The 24,281-nt window shown below is 43.8% G+C and overlaps 1 protein-coding gene across 2 annotated transcripts in view; it reads right to left on the minus strand.

The window, feature by feature from the left end:
- Myzap (myocardial zonula adherens protein) overlaps positions 1–24,281 on the minus strand; it is an 88,648-nt gene that overhangs the window by 13,109 nt on the left and 51,258 nt on the right. The window contains exon 11 of one of the 2 annotated variants that reach the window (XM_076926237.1): positions 7,743–7,826. In XM_076926237.1, coding sequence (XP_076782352.1) covers positions 7,743–7,826 — 84 coding nt within the window. Of the gene's footprint in view, positions 1–7,742; positions 7,827–19,973; positions 22,652–24,281 lie in introns of those variants that run through there. The other variant, XM_076926238.1, reaches the window with a different exon arrangement.

Consider the following 24,281-nt stretch of genomic DNA (forward strand, 5'->3'; position numbering starts at 1 on the left):
GAGAGGGAGAGGGAGAGGGAGAGAGAGAGAGAGAGAGAGAGAGAGAGAGAGAGAGAGAGAGAGAGAGAGAGAGAGAGAGAGAGCGCAAAGGAGACAACTGCCCATGTTGGACAGCTTCACAACCACTGGTCATTTCAGCTCCAGGAGAACAGACACCCTCTTTGGGCCAAGAAAGGGAGCCTTAACCCATCAAGACTATGAAACAAATGGAAAGATGAGAAACAGAGTAGGGGGACCCCCAGATTGTGTTCTGGATTCAGCAGAGGTCTCTAGTAGACCTCTGAAGAACACCCATGAGGGGTGAACTAAAAGAATGAACCTGAGTGGTAAGGAAGTGAACTGAGACAAATTCATTCACTTTTAAGGGAAATATCCTCACTGTTTTTTTAGAACAATGGGACATAATTGAAGTCAGTGGTTCTCAACCTTTCTAATGCTGCAACCCTTTAACTAAAGTTCTTTATGTTGTGCTAACCCCCAACCATAAAATTATTCTCGTTGCTACTTCTTAATGGTCATTTCGCTACTGCTATGAATCATAATGTAAATATTTGTGTTTTTTGTTGGACTTAGGTGAACCCTGTGCAAAGTCATGGGGTCGAGACACACAAGTTGAGAACCTCTGATCTACAGTCTCCACATTAAAGGATTCACAATGCCTAGTTTAGAATCCAAAGTCCTATCACAAGGGAAAAGTCAGCAAGATGTGACCTGTTCTTAGGGGAACAGTGATGGACAGACAAAAGTCCTGATGCCACCAGATGCTAGACTTTGCAGGTGAGTATTTGAATGTGTCCATCATAATTATGATCAAGAGACAATGGAAAAATATGCTCACAGGTAATAAACTAGTAAAGAAATAATAAAGTAGATCCATGAAAGATTCAACTGGATAGATTCAAATTTTAGAATAGAGAAGTATAATACTTACTATTATTCTTATTGTTAATTAACATTGATTATAATATTTATATAATATATTATGTTGCATATTATATAACATATTTATATACTTTATATAAATATAATGACATATAGTATTAACATAATAATTATTAATAATAATTATTAATAATCTTGGGTAGACTTAGGGAAGGAATCAATACATTTAAAGATACATTAATAGAAATTATCCAATTAAAAGACGTTAGGACTGGGGGGATGGCTCAGTGGGAGAAGTATCTGCATTACAAGCAAGAAGACTTGCGTTTGGTCCCCAGAATCTACATGAAAAAGACCAATATTAAGAAACAAAGGTGGGAGAAGTTTGGGGGTTCAGCAGCCAGCTAATCTTGCTGAGATCCATCCTGGATCACCGAAAATCCCCGTCTTAAAATATGAAGGACAGTGGAGGAAACTGGAGAAAGGCATCTAACATGGATGCATGCATGCACCTGAGTGTGCATGAGTGTGTGTGTATGTGTGTGCACACATGTGTGCCTGCTGTTAAAGACCCAACACTACTGCCCAAACCACAGAAAAGAAGGCGAGAAAAACAAAGGCAGCAAAATTTAAACCCAGCAAGGTAGTGCAAACCTCCAATCCCAGCACACTGGGGGCAGAGACAGGGAATCAGAAGTTCAAGACCATCCTCAGCTACATGAGTTTGAGGCCATCCTGGGCTACATGAGACCTTGCCTCAAAAAGATAAGAATAGAAAATAATTCAAAGTCATCCTGTGATAGAAAAGTAGGGTAATTGTAAGGTGTTAATGTTTTGTTGATTTTTGAACTAGGAAGCATTTCTAAGGCATGTAGCTTACTGTGTATTAATTGCATGCCTGTTTGTAACATTGCTGAACTAAGCTGGAAAGAATAATAAAAAGAAGTGAAATGAATGAACAGCTCGGTTTGTCACCAGGATTGTACTCTGTAGAAGCTTCTGGGACTGAAGGGTGATGTCTGCTTCTCCTGCTTTCAAACACCACCACCTTGTGTTTGTATGTGTAATGAGTACCATTGTGTGGACAGGGAGGTGTGTAAGCCTTCCAGGAAGGACCAACCTGGCACGGGCATGTGGGAGAAAGCAACACACACACACACACACACACACACACACACACACGCCACACACGCCAAAATAGCCTCCTCTCCCAGCTCCCCTCTGGCCTAGGGAAGCCAGTGGCCAGGAGCTGAATCGGACACCAAGATAAGCACATATCCAATATAATGCATGAGGGAGCCATGCTGCAGCCACAATGCCACCCAGGAAACTTAATGAGAGTTCCAGAAGTGTCCCACAGACACACAGGGAGGCATGTGCCCTGCCCTGTGTATGTGAAGGATAGGATGGATACAAACCATTGTGACTCTTAACTATAACCAGAAGTTCAAGATTTTCAGCAAGGGAAAAACAGAATCCAGTCCAGAAGGCTTAGCCACTCACTGAAGACCAGGTCTCTAATTTTACTTTAGGACATTCTTTAAAAAAAAAAAAAGATTTATTTATTTATTTTATGTATGTGAATACACTGCCACTTTCTTCAGACATAACAGAAGAGGACATCAGATCCCATTACAGGTAGTTGTGAGCCACTATATGGTTGCTGGGAATTGAACTCAGGATCTCTGGAAGAGTAGTCAGTGCTCTTAACCACTGAGGCATCTCTCCAGTCCATAGGATATTCTTTTAAAGACTTATTCACTTCTATTTTATGTGTATGAGTGTTTGCCTGCATGTCTGTGCATGCATCGAGTGTGTGTCTGGTGCCCAAGGAAGCCAGAAGAGGGTGCTGCTAAATGCCCTGGAATTGGAATTATATACTGTTGTAGCCACCATGTAGGGGCAGGGAATTGAACCTGTGTCGTCTGCAAGAGTATCTACTGTTCTTAACTACTACAGCCTCATTATTTTGGGAATATTTTCAAAAGTGTTTTTATTACATTTCTTTTTGTATGTGCACGTGGTGTGTGTGTGTGTGTGTGTGTGTGTGTATACCTGTGGATATCAGAGGATACATTGTAGGACCAGTTCTCTCCTATAGTGTAGGTTCCAGAGAACTTTTACCCATGAAGCACTCTTGCTGATGCAAAACATTTAAAATTTTTAAATTTTTATTTATGAGCACTGTATATATCTACATGTATATATACACCTGTGCATGGGGATACGCAAGAAGGCCAGAAGAAGGCATTAGGTCCCCTGGAGCTGGAGTTACCAGTTGCTGGAGACTGAACTCCAGTCCTCTGCAGGCACAGCAAGTTCTCTTAACCTCTGAGCCATCTCTCAAGCCCCGGAACACTGTGTAAATGTCACAAATGGGGAATGGAATAGCTCTTCTCCAGATGATTAGTAAACAAAAAATTGGAAAAAGAAGGAGGAGGAGGAAGAGGAGGAGGAAGTGGGGGGATAGGCCAGGCAACGGGAGCTTTTGGGAATCTGGTGTGTATTTTTGAGGTATGTGTGCATGCAAAACCTAATAACTTTAAATATCAGTTAAGAGTGAATGATTAAACCAAGGAGTAATTGATGTTCTCTACTTGAGCGTGAAGGAAGCTCCAGATCACCACCCATGAGCCCAGGCCCAGGTACTGAGTGTTCTCTGACAGGACTGCTAGTCTGATGTCTTGATGTAGTTTTTGGAGGAGGTGGTGGGACAGCAAGCTTTCAGACATTAAAAATAAAAGCAATCTCAGAGGTGACATGAGTCTTCTTCTGCCCCCTGCCTCTTTAAAAGATGGAGTCATTGAGTCTAAGCTGTGAGTGGAATGATCTGCGCATCATGTACAGATAATGAGGAAACATGGATTGGAATCTACTGTCCCATCAGACTCGTGCACCTTTTGAGATTACACCCCAACACTGTCATCTGAAAAGTTCAAGACTGGGAACTATGGCATTGAGTGATCAAAAAACAAAAAACAAAAAAACCAAAACAAAACAAAAAACCCCAAAACCCAAAAAAAACAAAAAATAACCCACAAAATAAATGTCAGCTTTGTATGTATGCATGCATGTGCAGTCGCATGTGTGTGTGTCGGTGAAAGATCCACTTCAGCTGTCATTCCTCAGGCCTCTCCACCTTGTCTTCTGAGACACAGTCTCTCATAGGCTTGGAGCTCACTACGTAAAGTAGGCAGGCTGGACAGGAACCCTAAGAATCACCTGTCTTGGAGTGTCACCACTGCCTGCCTGTTACATGGGTTCTGGGGGTTCAATTGGGTCCTCCCATTTGTAAAGGTCACTACTTTCCCAAGTGAGTTTTCCCCCCAGTGCTCACAATGCTTTAAGGAAGCTTATGATCATTCATAGCCACAAGCAACAGCAGGATGCACCTGCCTGAGTCCTATATGGTGCCATGGACTGAAGAACCCAGGTGTATACAGGGACATACAGCCAACTCTGGTAAGTCAGCTCTGGCATATCACTGTATACTTCCCCCAGACCTAAGGAGACTATTGAACCAAGTAGTGTATGAACCAAGGCTCTTCAGATAATTACCTATAGGATAAGGAGGTAGAGGCAGATCTTTATGAGTTCAAAGCCAGCCTGGTCTACAGAGGTATTTCCAGGACAGCCAGGGCCACACAAAGAAACCCTGTCTTGAAAAACAAACGAACAAAAAATGAACAAAAAGAAAAAAAACCAAAAGACACCACTACAAACAAAAACCAAACCAACCAAACATCAAAAAAAAAAACAAAACCAAAAAAGACATTTTGCTATAGCAACAGAAAATTGCTTAAAAGTAGAGGATGAATCTTGTGTTCATGTCATTCACGGGCAAAATTAATATACAGTGTATAAAGAGTATTATTAGATGCTGCTATTAGATTGGCATCCAAGATAATTTTATAATAGAAAAGTACGGTGATTGTAAGATATGTAAGATATGTAATCAATTTTTTAACCTAGAAAGCGTTTCTAATATAAGTAATATAGTTTTTTACATATTAATTATATGCCTGTCTATAATACTTCTATGCTAAGAATAATAAAGGTAAAGTGAGAGTCAGCTCATCTGGGACCCCATACTCTGTAGAAGGATAGCCCAGAGTCATCAGTCACACATCAGTTGGAAAGAGAGGGAGTTCATTAGTGTCAGCTGTCACCAACACACAGCTAGGGACAGGTCAGTAATGGTAAAAAGCTGGGCATCATGGGACATGCCTATAATCCCAACTCTGGGGATGCAGAGACAGGCAGACCTCTGGGGCTTGCTGGCAAGTCAGCCTAACTTACTTCCTGCATTTCATGCTAGTGGGAAATTCTGATTCAAAAAAGGTAGGTAGTCCTTCTGAGGAATGATAGCCAAGGTTGCTGTCCTCTAGCCCGCCCCCCCCCCCCCAACTACCGAACTAAACAAAACAGCAGTCTTGTTTAAAAAAGGATTAATGAATTAAATTGTGCTGTTTGATATTTTAGAACACTTAAGTATAACTGCATTACTTTTTTTCATGTGACTTATATGTTTGTCTTCTATTTAAAGTCAACGTGGGAAGTGGCTATATTTGCCCTGTAAAGCTAATCAGATTTATAATCAGTGTTTAAATGCTTGAGAAAGGCTGGATTCCTAGTCTTGTGAGATGAACATGGCCGTCACTGTAGGACCCTCCTGCATCCTCTGATGCTCACAGCCTCCTGACATGAATCATCTCCCCAGTCTTCACCAGAGGCTTCCCTGTGAGCATCACAGGAAAAGTGATCCTGCCTAGGTGGCTAAATGGATGGAACCCCAGGAGCAGATGCCAGCCACTGTCTGGTAAGTGTAGTGAATGCTCAGTCTTCTGGAGATGATCTAAACTGGTTCCATACCATATCCCAGAGACCCCAAGTGCCATGAGCCTTGGCTGCCCACAGAGGTGAGATTCGTTTCCCAGGCTCATCTCCCTATGCTATTCTGGGGACTCCTGGAATCACCTCCCAGCATCAAGTCATATCCACATCCCAGCAGCCTAAACCATGGGCTGAATCATCTGTGCATTAAACAAAGCATATGTTTGCAAGCTCCATCCTTGCCCTTCAATGCACAATACTCCCCTGGACACTTCTGGAGAACATGGGAGTACCACAGACAGAAACACGGTGGGAGGTCCTCTGGGGTGAGCTTCTGTCTCTGTCAGCACCTCTTCTCCCTCTTCTGAAAAATCCTTCTCTCTGGACACATAGACCTCTTCCAGGGACTCCTGACTTGTCACCAGGGTAGATATGCATTTGCACCTCTACCCCTAGTATACACAGAGCTGTGATTTCAGAAGTAAATCTTAAAAAAAAAAAAAAAATGCTGGAAACCAGGGAGACAGTGCATACCTGAAACCCTGTAATTGGGAGGTGGAGACAAAGGAGCAAGGTGTTCAAGGTCACCCTTGGCTACATAGTGAGTTTGAGGATAGCCTGGGCTACTTGAGATACTGTTTAAAAAAAAAAAAAGCAGGTGCTGGGCCCAGTGAACAAGGAGGGGAAGACATGATTGAGAATAAATACCTCTAGGACACCAAGACTCATGGGCCTTCAATCTGAAACCAGGTCCCTAGAGGCCATGAAGGCTCCTGGTTATGGCAGCCCTAGGCACTCCATCCATCCAAGTCAATGACCTGGCTTGTCCTGCCTGCAAGCATGCAGCAAGGAGGTAGGCTCTGGGCTCAGACACACTATCTTTACTATAAGCCTGGACAAGAAAGGATGTTCTTGTCCAGTCCCATCTTTAAAAGGGGGGAGATATCATTTATTCTGAGGGTAGCCCTTTCAATAAGCTAAGAGCAGAGCTTAGCCTTTAATGGCTGATCCATCTCTCCAGCGTGCACCAGACATTTCCTGTGCGCTCCCATGGGTCTGTCCCACACTTGTGTTGTTATGATTCCTTTATAAAGATAAGGAACCTCTCTAGTCAGTCTAGCAATAAGCCAATCCGACTGCTGTACTAGGCTGGATTAGATCCCACTCTTTGTGCCTATGTTATACAGAACATGTGGAAAGGAACTGGCAACACCCTGTACACAGCAGGTGCTCAGCAAATGACATCCTGCTTTTCCCCATCATGTCCCCGGGTGTCTCATGGGGGATGGGCTACACAGAGGGACACTGACAAGGACAGGTGCTTGGCAAACCAGCTCTTTGTGGAGTCAAAGAAGGCAAAGGCTCAATGCCAAGTTCTACAGGGAAAATGGATTTCAGCTCCTTCTATTAACACCCAACCCCCTAGGATTCTTCCAACTCATTTCTTTCCCTGGAACTGCCACAAAAATCCCCCACATGAAGCAACTCCAAGATGCTGGTGAGAGTAAGTCACCTCTAAAACAAGTTTACTAGGGGGAACAGAGACAAGTGTTAGATTTTGGGAGTCTCGTCTCCAACTGGACTCTGGGTTTTCATGAGCTGGGGTGACACCGCCTCCCTTTTCTGCCTTTTTTCTCCCCCGTCTCACAGAGATCACAATCCTTGTGAAGTTTTAAAAGGTGCTGAGTAAGCCATGTGAAGGACATTGTGTAGATGATTCACAAATTACAAAGGCCTATTACCCTTGAGATCTTGTGAGCAGCAACAACATACTGGGCTTGCTGGGAGAATCCTTGGAGATGCACCAGACCTTTGAAAGCGCCCGCTGCCAGCGGCAGGCTGGAGCATGGAGAGTGTAGCGAATAAGGAGCCGTCAGAGGTTCTTTGCAGAGCTGGCAGTTAACCTTCAATCAATTTTATAAGGCCAGGAAATAGCTATATTTTTAATTAAGTGTCTATAGCAGGATCAGCAACATAAAATTTAATGGCAGGGAAGACACCAACTTGAAAGAGCCATAGCCTCTTACCTCTCCTTCCAGGAAAGAGATTTTTTCTAAAAGCTGCAGTATCAGGAGCTGCTTCTGTTGCACTTTTTTCTTTAATGATTCAATCTAGAAAGAGACAGGAGGAAAACTGTCAAACAAAAATGTAGAATTGTATGACCACAAGGTAACTAGAGGGCAGAAACATCTTTGCTGGTCTGCATGGAACCTGTGTGCAGATTTCTTTTTTATTTAGATTTTTTTTCTTTTTGAGGTAGGATGGGTCACCAATCCAATCGCTGTATTGCGGACACGACCTTGGACTCATAACCTTCTTGCCTCTACCTCCTGGGTGCTGGGATTTCCGGTGTGTACCACCACAATCTGTTTTGTGGAGTGCTGGGGATTGAACTCCAGCTTTGTGCATGTCAGGTAAACATTCTACCCTACTGAGCCACAATCCCAGTCTTTCTGTATGGATTCTGTTTCCTGGATCAACAGCTGGCCTGAGAACCTTTGATAGCAGGGGATTCTTAGACCCAGGGATGTGCTGTTAGGTTTGTTTAGCTAACCTCTCCACATGGACTGTGTTGTTTGGACCTTGATAACAAGGTTATCAAGTTCAGGGAGTATGCTTCAAGACACACTAAAACAAGTCCACAGAGATTAATTAGCTATCATGGACTGATGAAGCATGTGGACTTCAAATATTTAGTTACCTCTCTTAATATATTTGTATCTGGCCAACCAGGTATCAAAAGTTTTTTTTTTTTGGGGGGGGGGGGGAAGGATCACTAAAAGTATTCATTCATGGAATTCAGAGGGCTAAGGACTCACTAGGGCCACCATAAGCAGAACTGACTCCAGGGCAGATGTGGGCTGCACTGCCCTCTTTGTAATATCATGTTACACGTGTAACATGAAGTAACACACCCTGGACTCCTCCTGGCTTTTCATTCAGAAACCATGTGTCCCGGAGCAGAACAAAGGCTCTCTAAAAGAAGCAAGAACCAGGGTACTTTGTGCCAGTATTTTGTATTGAACAAGAGTGAGATCAGTATGCAGATTCACCCAACGGTATGCTACTTTTCTAACATGCTTGTGTATCTGAGCATTTAGACATCCATTTACAAAAATCTGCCAGTGCAAAGTGATAGATTTCCCACGGAAGGGACCAAGTGACCCCTGGAAAAGCATGTGCATGTTGATCATTCGATCTAGAAATACTATTTCTAGGCATAGATCACCAAGATACATTGAACAAAATATAAACTAACTTGGACATATGATTTTTGCTTCTAGAAAACACAAAACCAACTCCATTAAATAAGTGGTTAGCTGAACAACCTACACTATACTACCAGTGGAGGTCTAGGTACCCTCAAAATAAAGTTCTTTTACACACTGATATGAGAAACTTTAAAATTAATTTTATGTTGCATGGGTGTTTTGCCTGAAATATATGTATGTGCACCACATATGTGACCTTTCTAAGGAGGCCAGAAGAGGGTGTCAGATCCCCTGAGACTGGAGTCAGAAAAGGTGAGCTGCAATGTGTATGCTCAGAATCGAACCTGGGTCCTCTGCAAGAGCAGCCAGTGCTTTTAACTGCTGAGCTCTCCAGTCCCAACTTTAGAAATGTAAGAATGTAGCCAGGTGGTAGAGGTGCACGCCTTTAATCCCAGCACTCTGGAGGCAGAGGTAGGTGGATCTCTGTGAGTTTGAGGCCAGCCTGGTCTAAAAAGCAAATTCCAGGATATCTAGGGCTGTTAAACAGAGAAACCTTGTCTCAAAAAAACCAAACAACAGAAGGATGAGGATGAGGTTCAGGAGGATGAAAGAGGAAGAAGAGGAGGAGGAGAAGGAGGAGGAAGAGGAGGAGGAGGAGGAGGAAGAAGAGGAGGTGACGAAAGAGGAAGAGGAAGTGTAAGAATGTGTGTGGTGAGTGGAACAATGCAACAGAAACAAAGATACTTTGGAAAACTCTATTATACCCTGGTATTTACTGATACTAAGGAACTGTCATTTTGTTGAGTGATGACAGCGTCATGGTTATCTTAGAACAAGTGTACATTTTAGACAGGCACCGTTCACTGTGCAGGAAAGTTAAATACATGAGCTAGGATTTGCTTTAACGTGGAACACAGGATGGGAGAAAAGAGAAGAGCCAACCGCTGTCACTATATGGGCCATTTGCTGGACCTGGAATGAGCCCAGCAGGCCTCACTGATTATTTTCTTTGTGCTGGGTGGACTGGGCACTTACTCATTTTGAGACTGAGTCTCTACTCCAGGCTGGCCTCAAACTCTCCATGTAGTTTCTAACCTAAACCCCTGGCGCTCCTCCTAGGATTACAAGCTGCCCCATCACACTCAGTTTTATGCAGTGCTAGGATCAAACCCAGGAGGGCCTGCATCCCCAGTCAGTGATCATTCTGTCACCTGACCTGTACCCCAGGTCTACAGTTGGCATTTTAATTATAGCATATTTAAAAATTTCAAGTGATATTATAATATATCACCCTATGGGAAGAAAAACTAGCCATATGAAATAGAATGAAATAAATACACTTAAGGTAAAATGCCTAGTGTTTTTTTTTTTTTAAATAACTATAGAAAATAGAGTAACAAGTTACCTAGATGCCTCTGAAATCTGCCCCTAAAGCAATGCCTGAAGAGACCAATGTTGGCAAGCCTAGGAGGGACCGACACTCATGTGCTGCAGGTGGCACTGTAAATTAGAGTGACCCTGCTGGCCATTTAGCAATAAATATTAAGAGCCATAAAGCTGTTCAGACCCTTTGACCCACTAATCCCACTCCTGGGAATCTGTCCTGAGGACATAACTCAAACACAGGAAAAAAGCTGCATGTAGAAAGATGTTCTTGCTTCCATTATTTATAATAGAGAGAAAATGGAAATAACGTTAATGCCTTGCACTAAAGGAAGCGGCCATAAATCAGGAGATACCAGCATGATGGAGTGTATTACACAAATGCTAGGAACAAACACATTGCAAAGTGTGTGTGTGTGTGTGTGTGTGTGTGTGTGTGTGTGTGTGTGTGTGTGTTTATAAAAAGCCTCGAGGGACAGAACAACAAAAGTTTACCAAAGTGAAAATAAAAGCCGTTGAAGGGATTGGGGAAGAGAAACAATTCTGAGGTTGGTGTAGGACTGAGTCCCCCTCCACCACAAATGGTGTAATTTTTTTCTATTTTGTATAGGAACGGCTTACAAAATTCATTGCCATGATGCTCTTTTGCCTTTCCTTCTTACAGTCTTAAGATTTTGTGCGCTGAGATACAAATTAGTGTGTGTGCACACTTGTGCATGCACATGTGTGTGGGCATATGCATGTGGGGCCTGAGGTTGACCTGGAGTATCTTCCTCTGTTATTCCCACCCTATGTTCTGAGACTTGGTCTCTTGCTGACTGACCTTGGAGCGGCTGCTCAGCGAGCTCTGTCTCTGTCCCATCTCATCATTGCTGGGACCACAGGCATCATGACCAGCTTCTTCATGAGAGGTAGGGATTCAGACTCATGCTCTCATGTTTTCAGGGCAAGTACTTTCCTAACTGGCTCATCACCCCAGCCCTTATGATTTTTAAAACTAACTTTTAGTTGTTTTTACCTTTTGGTGCTGGGTATTGAACCCAGGACCATGTACATGCTGGGCAAGCACTCTACCACTGAACTATATCCCCCGCCCTAAAATGACTTGTCTTTTGGTAGCAGCCAAAATGAGACCTGAAATTTACTAAAGGGCCTAAGTTGGTAAGGAGAAAAGTTCCATCAAATAACATAAAAAGTTACATCAAACACCCAGTCTTCCTGCCTCTGAAGGACTCTCGAATGGCTCGGAGGTCAAGGAAACTAGAGATGTGGTTTCCTTTGAACACTAGAATCAGGCCGCAGAGAGCAGCAGGGACCTTGGGACACGAGGAGCTCATGGGAAGTCGCAGACCACCCAGCTGGCCCATGGGCTTCAGTTTTTAAAATGACCTCAGTTTTCTGTATCTGTGGGCCCTACAGTCTTAGTTCTAAACTATAGTTCAGAAATAGTTTATTAAGTATCTGCATTGAATGTGGACAGATTGTTTTCTTGCTACTATTCCTTATATAATATAAAAACTATTCACATGGTGTCGGTATTTTATTAGGACTTATAAGAAATCCAGAGATGCTTAAAGAGAATGGAAAGGGGTGTGTACAGACTCTGCATGAATACTGCACCATTTCTTAGAAGAACTTGAAATTCTCAGAGTTTTGGTCTGCACAGAGGATCCTAAAACCAGACTCTCACAGATACTGAGCAATGGCTATAAATCAGTCCATGGTGAAGCCATCATCAGGAGACGTGACAGAGAATGTTCTGGGAGCTTTTTTGAGAAAGGGGAGGGCTGATGTCACCGTGAGGAGGTGTTTGGTTGGAGGGAGGAAGAAAGGATAATGGGAAGGATTCAGAGGGTGCAGAGGCCTCTGACATAAATTTTTCACAAACATGCTTCCTGTGCTAACTGAACATTCTTCATATGCAGTCAAACCAGGTTTATACAGTGGTGGGGATCAATCCTAGGCCTATTTGCAGGCTGGATAAGCACTGTACCACTGAGCTGCATTCCAGCCCCTCTTTTCTGTCACAGGTTATGTTTTGCAACAGGATCTCACATAGTCCAGGCTGGCTAGGAACTATGATGCCAAAGATCTTGAACTTCTCCTCATTCCCCTGCCTCTACCCTCTGAGTGCTGAGATTACAGACCTGCTCTACCATCCAGGCCCTCAGTGGCTGACTGAGGCATTCTGGTTTGTAACTTGACCTTCAGGAGGTTCGATTATTCTTCAGAAAAGCTGCATTTATGTCTAGCTGTCACCAGGTGGTAGTAAATGACCCAAAATACTGAGCTTGATCAAGCTGGGGTTCGCGGCCCTATGAGGAGAGCAACAATACCAACCAACCAGAGCTCTCAGGCTCTAAACCAGAAGCCTGGGAGCAGAGGGATGGACCCATGGCTCCAGCTGTATATGTAGGGGAGGATGGCTTTGTCAGGCATAGGTGGGAGAGGAGATCCTTGGTCCCATGAAGGCTGGACACTAAGTGTGGGGGAATTCGAGGGTGGGGAGGTAGGAGTGGGGGGGACAGGTGGGGGTACATCTTCATAGAAGCAGGAGGAGGGGGGATAGGGTAGAGGGTTCCTGGGTGTGGGGGGGGGGATAAAATGTAAATAAAATATCCAATTAAAAAAACTTAGAAACAAATTTTTAAAAAAGTGAAAAGTCAGGGGACCCACTTTACAGGCTTTTATAGGTGACCTCATCTTACTCTACTAGCTGAATTTAAATATCACACTCAAGTCCAGCTCTAGGCAGCACATAATCTTACCTGCTATCTTTAAACTGAGGTTAAAATGATGCTTTCTAACGCCTGTCTCTATCAGCATGGCTCTGCACCACACTGAACAGATGAGTTACATTAAAGAGATCTTGCAAGATGCCAAGTTTTTAAGCCTTTAGGCTGATTCGGTGTTTAAAGGGAAGGGAAGAGGTGGAGAGATGACTTTGTGGTTAAGAGCACTTACTGCTCTGGCAGAGGACCAGGATTTAGCACTCACACTGGGTGGCATACAACTGTCTGGAATTCCAGCTCTGGGGGACCTGATGCCCTCTTCTGGCCTCTGTGGGTACTGCACACAGTGGTGCAACACAGTGGTGCACATACAGATAAGCAGGTATACATATATACAATTTTTAAGTTAATTTGTTTAAGGAGAAGGGAAATGACAGTTGTAGCTTGCTATAACTGATCATTGCTTTTCTCCTCTTTAACAACAGTTGAGACACTTGCATCTGTAGTTTGAGCTAAGCAATCACTCTTAAGCATGGTCACACGCTGGCATTGTCTGGGGAGGCAGGGGTCTCATAAACCGCACAGTTTCATTAATTGCTTTGGAAACAGATTACTGTAGTGAAAAGATTCCTTTTAACTTGGCTCAAAAATAGTTACCAACCAGATGAAGAAGAAAGCGTACAATAATGTTGGAATAGGATTGGGGAGATAGCTTAGTAAGTCAAGTAGTTACAAGGCTGAATTATAAAGTCAGGCATGGTGGTGAACTTGTAAGCCCAATGGTGGGAAGCAGGAAATAGAAGATTCCTGGGGCTTAGTGAGCTTGATCAAGCTGGGGTTTGCGGCCCTATGAGGAGAGCAACAATACCAACCAACCAGAGCTCTCAGGCTCTAAACCAGCAGCCTGGGAGCACAGAGGGATGGACCCATGGCTCCAGTTGTATATGTAGGGGAGGATGGCTTTGTCAAGCATAGGTGGGAGAGGAGATCCTTGGTCCCATGAAGGCTGGACACTAAGTGTGGGGGAATTCGAGTAAGCTCGAGTTTAGTGAGAGATACTGTCTCAATAGATAGATAGATAGATACATAGATAGATACATAGATAGATAGATAGACAGTTAGATACATAGACAGACAGATGACAGATAGATGATAGAGAGACAGACAGATGACAGACAGATGATAGATAGACAGACAGATAGACAGATGACAGACATGATAGATAGACATGATAGACAGATGATAGACAGATGACAGAAAGATGATAGACAGATGACAGATAGATGATTAATAGATAGACAGATGACAGATGATTGATAGATAGACAGATGATAGATAGACAGATAGACAGAGATACAGATGACAGACAGATGATAGACAGATGACAGACAAATGATAGATAAATAGATAGATAGATAGATAGATAGATAGATAGATAGATAGATGACAGTTGACTGCTCTTGAGGAATGATGCTGACATTAGAGGTTTCATTCTGGCCGCCATAAGCATACACACACAGATATGCACCCACATACCACTCACACCCTGTATCTATACACACACTCATACACAGACACACACCACACACACACAAAAACACATACACCTAACCCTCCCCCGTTCCCCAGACTCTATGCTTCATGAAATTGTAAGACTTGCAACTTTGTGGGCTTTTCTTTCTAACAATAACACATAGGATACAGGTCATTTTATGATTGATGATAGAAAAGGACACCGTCTATAGCTGGATTTATGTGACCAATACCCAGTTGTGCAAGGCTCAGGAAGCATAATAATTCAATATGGAACTTGGGAACCGTGAGGAGAAATTAGTGAAGAAATACAGCCGCAAGTAAGCATTTGATATTAGACACGATCGACACAGGTTGTTAAGAAAAAATATTCTCTAGGTATTTTCTTATCCTACTGGGAAATGATAACATGTGGAAAAGGCTTCAGAAAAGAGGAGGCACACTGCAGCCGACTGCATGCAAGACTCCTTCCAGCTAGATGACATATCCCAGGGCCACGAGTACAGTCAGCTTTCCTCCCTCCCCAAATCTGTACGGAAAGTCATGTTAAAAACTACTGGGCAGGGGCTGGGGCTGGCTTATTGGTAGAGTGTTTGCCTAGCATGCACGAAGCCCTGGGTTTGATCACCAGCACCTCATAAAACTGAGGTAGTGGTGCACACCTGTAATAGCCATACTCAGGGGGTACTGACCAGCAGGAGGATCTGAAATTCAAGATCACCTTCAGTTACATAATAAGTCTGAGGCTATTCTGAACTACAGGATTCTGCCTCAAACAACCACCACCATCAAGGGTAGGTAGAGTGGTTCACACTTGTGATCCTAGCACTCAGGAGACCAAAGCAGGATTGTCACATATGCCAGGCCAGCAGAGGCAACATAGTGAATTTCAGACCAGCCTAGGCTGCAGTGTCAGATCCCATTATTAAACAAAGAAACAAACACTCTGTTGGTCACAATTAGAAGTCCTATACTGAGACAAAGACAAAGCAGCCATGTTGGTGATGCTTTGGGTGAAGCTCTCATAGTTGAGAGGTTGTCAACTGGGAAAGTGTTAAAATAATTAGGGTTCAATGCCTGGGGTTCTGACCCAAGCAAACAGAAACTCTTGGGGAGTTACTGGGCAAGAACTGGCTTAAAAAGATGAAACCTAAATTTAATTGGAAGCCAACAACTTGCCCTTAATTAGGAACATCACCAATCAGAAGCAAATCCTGAAGCAGAACCCATCTATAAACTTACAGCTAGGGGCTTCGGAGATCAGAAACTGCAACTTCACTTCTAAGTAGGCACTTTCTGATTTAACTACACACGCACGCACGCACGCACATACACACTTTTTAAACTTGGTCTCATGGATCCCAGGCTAGCCTTGATCTCCCTGTGTAACTGAGAATGGCCTTAAACTGATTCCTGCCTCCACTTGAAGAGTGTATGACCATGCCTAGTGTATTCTTGGGGAATCAAACCCAGGGCTTTAAGCACAGGAGGCAGGCTGTCTGGGAACAAAACTACCTCCTTAGTCCTCAATATTTTTTTTTTTGTCTTGGTTCTGACAACACCTTGTTAAAGCTTCTCCCTTGTGCCCCATGTGACGCCTTGGACGGAAACATTAGTGTGTGCTACTGCCTGATTCATGAATGGACTAAAACACTTCCGTGTGGTACTCACGAATGGCTGCCTTCTCAGAGCTAAAACCAGGACAAAACAAAAAATACCAATAGTTACACTGATTCAACTGTATAAGCTCTTGAAATAGAAAGAAGTCAGGCTATATTTATGGCATTTTTTCTATTCCCTTTAAAATCTGTTTTATTGTATGTTTGCTTTTCATTTTAAGGATAGCCACAAGGCTCACAGGCTCATGTATTTAAGGTCAGGGATTGAAGTGCAGTGAGGAGTGCATTAACATTAATGCAGAAGCCACACCCACCATCACTAAGACTCTGTTGTGCTATTCCTTCCTTCCTGAGGACACCCCCACCACCCAACCAGGGTTTTTTTTTTTCCTCAATACTGTTTTCATAACGTATTTCCTTTTTATGTGTATGTACCTGCACGAGTTTCATGTGCACCGTACGCATGCTGGTACCTGTGAGGCCAGAAGAGGTCCTTTGGAACTGGAGTTGTAGGCAGTTGTAAGCTCCAGGAACTGAACCCTGATTCTACACAAGAGCAGCGAGTGTTCTTCACTGAGTCATCTCTCCAGTTATCTCCCCTCCCCTAGACCAGTACCGTTTTCAAAACCACTAGGGATTCATTGAGTCAGGGATTTTACAGAACATGAATAGAACAGGACAGGGAAGAACCTTCTAGAATTCCTTTCAAGTGTCTACCTCTCTTGTGCTTCCTCTTGTCCTGAGAGGGTCTTGTTTTGAACCCAACCACCTGCTCCATGATCTGGCAGAGTCATTACCTATACCCTCACAAATTGGGACTTCTGTTTGCTCCCTTACACCACACGATGGAAACATGAACATGACTGGCATATCCCACCCTTCTGAAGCGCTTGGTTTGGTCCCAATCACCAGGCCTCTGGTCTAGAAGTTTTTATCAAGCTGTCAGCTTATTGTCATAGTTTGGAGCTTTGTTTGGCTTGGTTTATTTGCGCTGATGAGGATGGAACTCAGGGTCCCGGGAGCAGTCATTCTGCAACTGAGCTACATCTCGGACCCTTTTACTTATAAGTTTAAACTTCACTCTCCTTGGTAAAGGAAAAGACACCATGAAAATGAAAAAAAGAAAAATAATAAAGCTTAGCCTCCTTTTGAAAGCAGTGATGCACAGGGCAATTTGACAAGACCGGACTGTGTGTGCGCTAACACAGCCTGCAAGAACGGCTTCAGGAGGATGAAGAAGCAGGTGCATTACCTCACGGGAGGGGATGAATCAAGGACCCGGCCAAATGAAACTGAAAAATTGCTAAATGAAGCTCTGAGTGGAGAAAATGAAAAATCAATGAAGGCCCAGAGGAGAAAGGCACATTCTTCATCTTCATGGGCTTGAGTAGGCCGTGCAAATCCACTTTCAATTAATGTGTCTTGTGGCATTCAGCCAGGCTGGATATGAACGGGGTGCATATTTTAATCAATTTTTTTCTATTAAGTTTGAAGTAATATATAATAATAGAGCGATGCTAGTCAAAAGGACCAGTTGAAACGGGCTTCTGAGCTAAGATAATCTTATTTGGTTTGATTTCTATCCTAGATTGATGGGAACTCAACTTTTCAGAGTAGAGCAGCATGCAGATCCTCCTGGGTGCCTAAGAATGACTTAGCTATCCAGTTGTCAAGAAAGAATGAATGCAGTAGCTTCCCAGCGCCTGTGCATCCACTGAGAAGCAACGAAGACATGTCTTGGGTATCAGGCCTTGTATGGCTTAGTTCGTGATGCTTACAAGCAACCGTAAGTGGTTATCACTCCCAACAAGAAACCAAGGTTCAAGACACTGGCAAGAGCTGAGACCTTAGCCACAGCTTCCCTAATGCTGTGACCCAGGCTCTTTTTATCCATATCCTGCTAAGGACCACACCTTAGCACTGTGGCAGAGGCCTGGGGCAAAAGGTGGACTGGAAACCAATGGTGGTGTGGGATTTTACCTGACAAAGGACCTGTTGGGGTTGGGGCTGTCAGGTGTGTGTGTATCTGTGTGTGTGTGTGTTATCTATGTTGTACACACATATGGTGCACATGTATGTGTACATGTAGAAGTTGATGGCAGATGTCTTCCTCACTGAGCCTGGATCTCACCAATTAGGCTAGACTGGCTGGCCAGCAAGCTCAAGGGACCTTCCTGGTGTCTGCCTGGTTGGTGCTGCCGCCCAGCTTTTTGTCAGTGCAGAGGATTAGAACACTGGTCCTCATTCTTTCATGGCAAGCACTTTGCCAACCGAGCCATCTCCCTGGTGGTTCCCACCCATTCTAATTTCTGACACAGGGTTTCATTAGCCCAGGCTAGCTGTAGACGATGACCTTGTATTTAAGATCCTCCTGCCTCTGTCAACCAAGTTCTGGGATTACAGGTCATGGTATGCGATATGTGCCATCATCCCCAAAAGGGGCCATGATTCTTTAAACTTCTGGGGAGGCAAGTGGGATGGAGAAAGGAAGCAACAGCTTGCTGGTCTGTCCCTGAGCTTTCTTGGATGGATATGAGTTCAGAGAGAAAGCCCCAGAAGCTGGGAAGAAGACTGACTCTGAGCAGTGCAATGGGCATCTGTTCACAGCCAGCTCAAAACGGATGGTAAAAATGATCCTTTCAAAAACATCCCTTAAGTTTCGGTGTTGTGACTATGAACCCTGCCATACTAACCCTCCTTCCCCCTCCTCCTCTGCTACTAGCCCAGTATACAGGACACCACTCTGAGGCTCAGACTCACTTGAGCAGCAGGAGCATGCTGAAGAATCATAAGTAATAATAACCTTGTCCTTGGCTCAATACCCACCGCCCACCCCAATAGGTCTCAACTCACATTTTCCAGCCGCTCCACTGACCACTCCCTTGTCTAATGCAGTCAGACTGGATCTCTGTCTGGACTCACCCCACACCTTCTGATCTTCATATTTTTGGTTTTATTTACTCTGTATTTTATCTGGCATGACCTCTTCCACCCATTCAATTTCTGCCTAGAAAAATTCAACCCATAATGCAAGACGCATTCAGACACTGCGCTCTCCCCACAGACTCTCAATCCACAGGAGAATTAGTTCGCCTTTGGAGGCACAGTGGTAATAAAGCACTTGGCACACATGCCATCAGTCCGTCTATACCAGCACCTCAGGAACAGGTACTGTTAGGATTGGTTTCCTTTTATTGAAAAAGAATCAGAATGTTGGAAAAGATAAGGGATTTTTATGAATTTGTCCATAACACAAAGCCTAGTCAGAAGCAGAAGTAGGGGCGAAGCCAGATTTCATTTCCTCAGAGTTTAGGATAGACTGTCCAGCTTCTGCATTCCCAGGGCACATGGCTTAGAACAGGATATGTCACTTAGCATACTCCTCCACCCTCTGATGAATTTAGATATCATTCAGAAACTCCCTTGAGAGAAGGAGCTCTGTCCATGTTTACACCCGCTTTACACAAGGTAAGTCTTAAAGGCCCACTGATAATCTGGCTGCTGATAGACCGGACTGGGATCTCCCTCCTCCCCATGCCCAACTCCTAAGTCTAAAGACTGGGCTTTCCTCTAGACTCTGGCAGAGAGGTAGGAAAAGAATATTTAAAGACAATAGCATAGGAAAAAGAACTGCAGAGGTGACATGAAAAAAAAAAAAAAAAACCTGTAGATAATGACATTGAAAACCAAGCTTTTCATGAGCCAGGAAGAGAAAGAGAGCAAGCCCTGGTCACACCAGAGACACAAAAATAAACTCCAGATGGCTTAGTCTTTATTTGTCCAAAAATAGTATTTATTGAGCGCCTACTGGATACCAGTGACCATTCTAGACATTAGAATACAGTCATGAATGAAACAGGCCAAAGACCCTGCCCTCACAGAGCTTCCATTCTATAAGGGGGAGAAAGACACAAACAAAACAAGAAGAACAACCACAGAGGGATGAAGGCAAAACACACCCGATACGGTCTAAGTGCCATAGACCAAAACAGAGCACAGAAAGGTGAGGGGATGGACATGTGGGTTCCAATGAAAAGATAAAGATGACAAACACAACTTTAAAACTATTACAGAAAAATGGCAAACAAGACGTACAACATTGTGGAACATTGATAACTGTAACCATAGAAAAACTCAGTATTTACCATAGAAAAAAACCAGTATTTATATGAGAGATGCCACAGATAAATCCCACCAACTGGCAGATGTTAACATCACTCAAGTATTTTTCAATAAATGATCCATGCCAACAATACGGAGCGTTTGTACAAATTATCAGGAGGGAAGCTAAAGGGACTGATTTTAAAACTCAGTGAAGGACACGAACTCACAGAAGCCAGCGGAGGACACCACTGCTTTCCAATCCACAGTGAACATTCACCAGGCTGACAAAGATTACACACTAAAGGCACTGAGTATGTATGGCTTGTCTGTTCTTGTGGTTTTTTTCCCCCCCAGAATACATAGAGAAGAGAGGCTGAAGCAAAACGATACTTCTAAAAACTTCATGTTTTACATAAAGTATTAAGATTTTAAAATAAAGAAATGACTGAACAATATGAACTACTGACTTTGAAACAATAACATATTCACTGCTTATAAATAAATCCTCCTTCAAGTTTTCAGCAATACCTCCTTTAGGTGGAGAGGGACCAGAAGACAGGAAATAGCCTTAGAAGTCCAGGCAAAGGGTCCAAACAAGAGCCAGGAGAGGGAAAAGGGGGATAGGGTGACCAAAGATTTGAACACGAGTTGGGTTTGGTAGCAAGTTAAGTCAAGTTGATACCATGCCAACCTAGGTCGGAAGACAGAGTTCTAAGACACAGGATTGTACGTTGAGGCAAGCCCCTGAGAAGCAAAAGACCCAGATCTAAGAAGATCACCACTTAGCCTGCAACCAGGGTCAGGAGAGGAGGAGAGAGCAGCATTCAGGAAACATGTAGAGAGTGGTGTTTACACTCTGGGCAACTCCTCATCCCATCTACAGAACAAGGCATCCCTGCCTTCCAGGGACTGACCACAGCCCAAGAGAGGAGAAACAGACAGACATGAGCACATCACAGCAGGGTAGAGATTCACCCAAGATCCGCCTTCTCTAGAGTTCAAGGCTACTCCCTTGATTTCTAGTCCCGTGATTTCACCTTCTGAAACTGGGTAATGACTTGTTCCATAAGAGATGCCAGTGACTGAGTCCCTAGAAATAGTTTAAGTAACTCACCACCTAGAACCATAAGGGGATGCATGATTTTTCCACTCTGACTCCGGCACTCCACAAACCCCTACAGAGGATATGGAGGTTCAGCTTTAAGTGGGTCACAGCCAAGTTCATGTCACCAAGATCCCTTTACATGCATGACACTCCTCTGCTTTCTTCCTGCCCTTGCCCCCTTAGCTGGAGTTGACAGGAACACAGATATAAAAAGACAAGGGCAAACACTGACGAGGCAGCACCCACCCAACAAACACACTTTCCTATAGAGAAACAATAAAACAAAAGGCTTGTAGAAATGCCAAGGCCAGAGGGATACTCACTCCACCACCCAGGTCTACTGGTATATGGAGGCTAATACCACCCTTAACTAACACTGCTGCCGTACCGCCTGCTAGCTCCCAGCAACCCTTGCTACATTTTGATGAAATAACAGCATGCTGGTGATTAACACAGGCCTCTATGAAGATAAATCATGCACAACGCATGCCTTGCTTATCTCACCCCCATACATTTTAGCTAAGTGTATTTCTCTTTTCATTGGAGACACTCCCACTTTTCCCGAAGTTGTTTGAACCATGTCTATTCAGGCAAAATGCCCAGAGTGTTTGAAGCAAACCAAATTTTTCTTAAACAAGAAGAGAGAGAGAGACATTATCGGACAATGACTGTAGACAGTCACTCAAAAGGGACACCCAGAGAGCCATCTCCAAATATGAGGGCCACCATATACAAATATAACCAAACTATGAGGACATCTGGCTGCATCTGCATTTTTGGGAGTGTGATCCAGCTCAGGGTGCCTCCTTCCCAGAGCGCTGACACTCCTCACCTCTCTTCCCTCCTCAGTGAGCATCTTCTGGGGCTGTTCCACCTGGCAGCTTCTGAATTATTTTTAATAGTTTTTTTTTTTTTCAGTGCAGTTCTTGTTTTGATGTCTAGGAACCCAAGTTTCAAAGCCGAAATATCCCATGGATCTCTGAGTCCTTTAGTTTAAGGTTGTATGTGTAGAAGCTACCGTCTGAGAGTGTTCTCACAAATGAACACCCCACAGGGTTCAAAGTTTCCTTTGAATAGGATATCTTCCCTGTTTGTTCCAGGGCTCGGCACAGATACACACCAACTCTTCCCCGCAGAGTGTAATCTTCTAATCAGACCCAGTATGATGCGTCCACCTCTGCCTCTACCATCCTATCACCTTCCAAAGAGCCGGAGACTAAGTGTGGAGAAGAGCTCGTGCGACATGATCTGGAGACAGTTCAATTGAGTGGGTTAGAGTTGAAGTTTCAGGGCCATGGCACTTCCCTGACCCCCAGGGACCTACTTACAAGCTATGGGAAGTAGTGGGGATGCAGGGCATTTGCCCAAAGCACCCTTTTAAGTGTTGCACATCTCAGCACATCAAACAATTTTGAAATGAATTGTGTGCCAACAAATAGCTGAACCGCTTAAAATGGAAGATTCTTAAAATAGAGAGAATTAAACTATTCTATGCAAGAGCCCAGTGAGAGACGTAGCTCAGTTGGCAGAGTGCTTGCCCAGCGTGCATGAGGCCATGGGTTCAATCCCCAGCACTGTATAAACTGGATAAAAACTGGGCCAAGTGACACACACACATGTCATCCCAGAACTTGTGAGGTGGAGGCAGGAGAATCAAAAGTTCAAGGTCAACCTTGGCTACTTAGTGAGTTTGAGACTAGCCTGGACAGCATGAGATCCTAGTCCCACTCAGAAACAAACAAAAACAAACAAAAGACAATGAAGAAGTATTTTGATAGCTAAGCTAGAAAGAAGCACACAGCATAGAAAAGAAGAGAGGTCAGTTTGGTCCCCAAGATTCCCACAGAGAAGAAGGCCAGCCCCGAGAATGGGGAAGCTCTCAACTGGGCACTCTGATCACTCACCTCCACACTGTATCTGCACCACAGGAAACCATTTATTGAGAGCAGTAATGTTAGTAGTAGCTACTATTCATTAGGTATTTTCCATGTTGTTTCAATAAACATAATAAGTGAAATATAGATCGATAGATAAAATCTCATATATATGTATACACACACACACACACACACACTTAATTCTAGTCCACAAAACACTCTCAGGTAGACACTCTTATTAATTCTATTTTTCACAAAGGGAAATGAGTAAGTTTTTTTTTTTTTTAAGAGTTATTTACTTATATATGTGAGTACCCTGTTGCTGTCTTCAGACACACTAGAAGAGGCCATTAGATCCCAACATGAGTATACTGTTGCTGTCTTCAGACACACCAGAAGAGGGCATCAGATCCCATTGCAGATGGTTGTGAGCCATCATGTGGTTACTGGGAATTGAACTCAGGACCTCTGGGAGAGCAGCTAGTGCTCTTAACCACTGAGCCATCTCTCCAGCCCAATGAGTAAGTTTTTAAAGTCCCACAACTGGTAAACCCGGGTCTGCTTGATTCTGAAGTTCAAGTTTATGGATGTCTTCTAGGCCCCACGCCTTACATATGATCCTAAGGGTCTCTGACTGCAGGAGGTGTATGTGGACTTGCAGCCTGTGGGGGGGGGGGGGGCCAGTTCAGAAGCTTGCTTTATACAGACAGAAGGGAAATCGCTCTACCAACTGGTTTAAGAGCCAGAAACTTAACATTTCATCCTCAGACAAGTTATTCCGAGAGGACTTGGCCCCCCAAGGTCATGGCACTGTTGCTCTGCAAAATGTCAGAGGTGATGAGCTGAAAGTCATTCCATTGGGAATCGCAAACATCCTGCTTTGGTTTCCATGTAAGAGGCAGGCCCTGCTAATAAAAGCATCACACTCTGTTGTTCACTGACGCAGGCCAGTGTAGCCATGTGATTCTCAACCCATGGGATGCAACCCCTTTGGGGATCAA

The sequence above is a fragment of the Arvicanthis niloticus genome, chromosome 27 (assembly GCF_011762505.2).
Source record: "Arvicanthis niloticus isolate mArvNil1 chromosome 27, mArvNil1.pat.X, whole genome shotgun sequence".
Lineage (NCBI taxonomy): Eukaryota > Metazoa > Chordata > Mammalia > Rodentia > Muridae > Arvicanthis > Arvicanthis niloticus.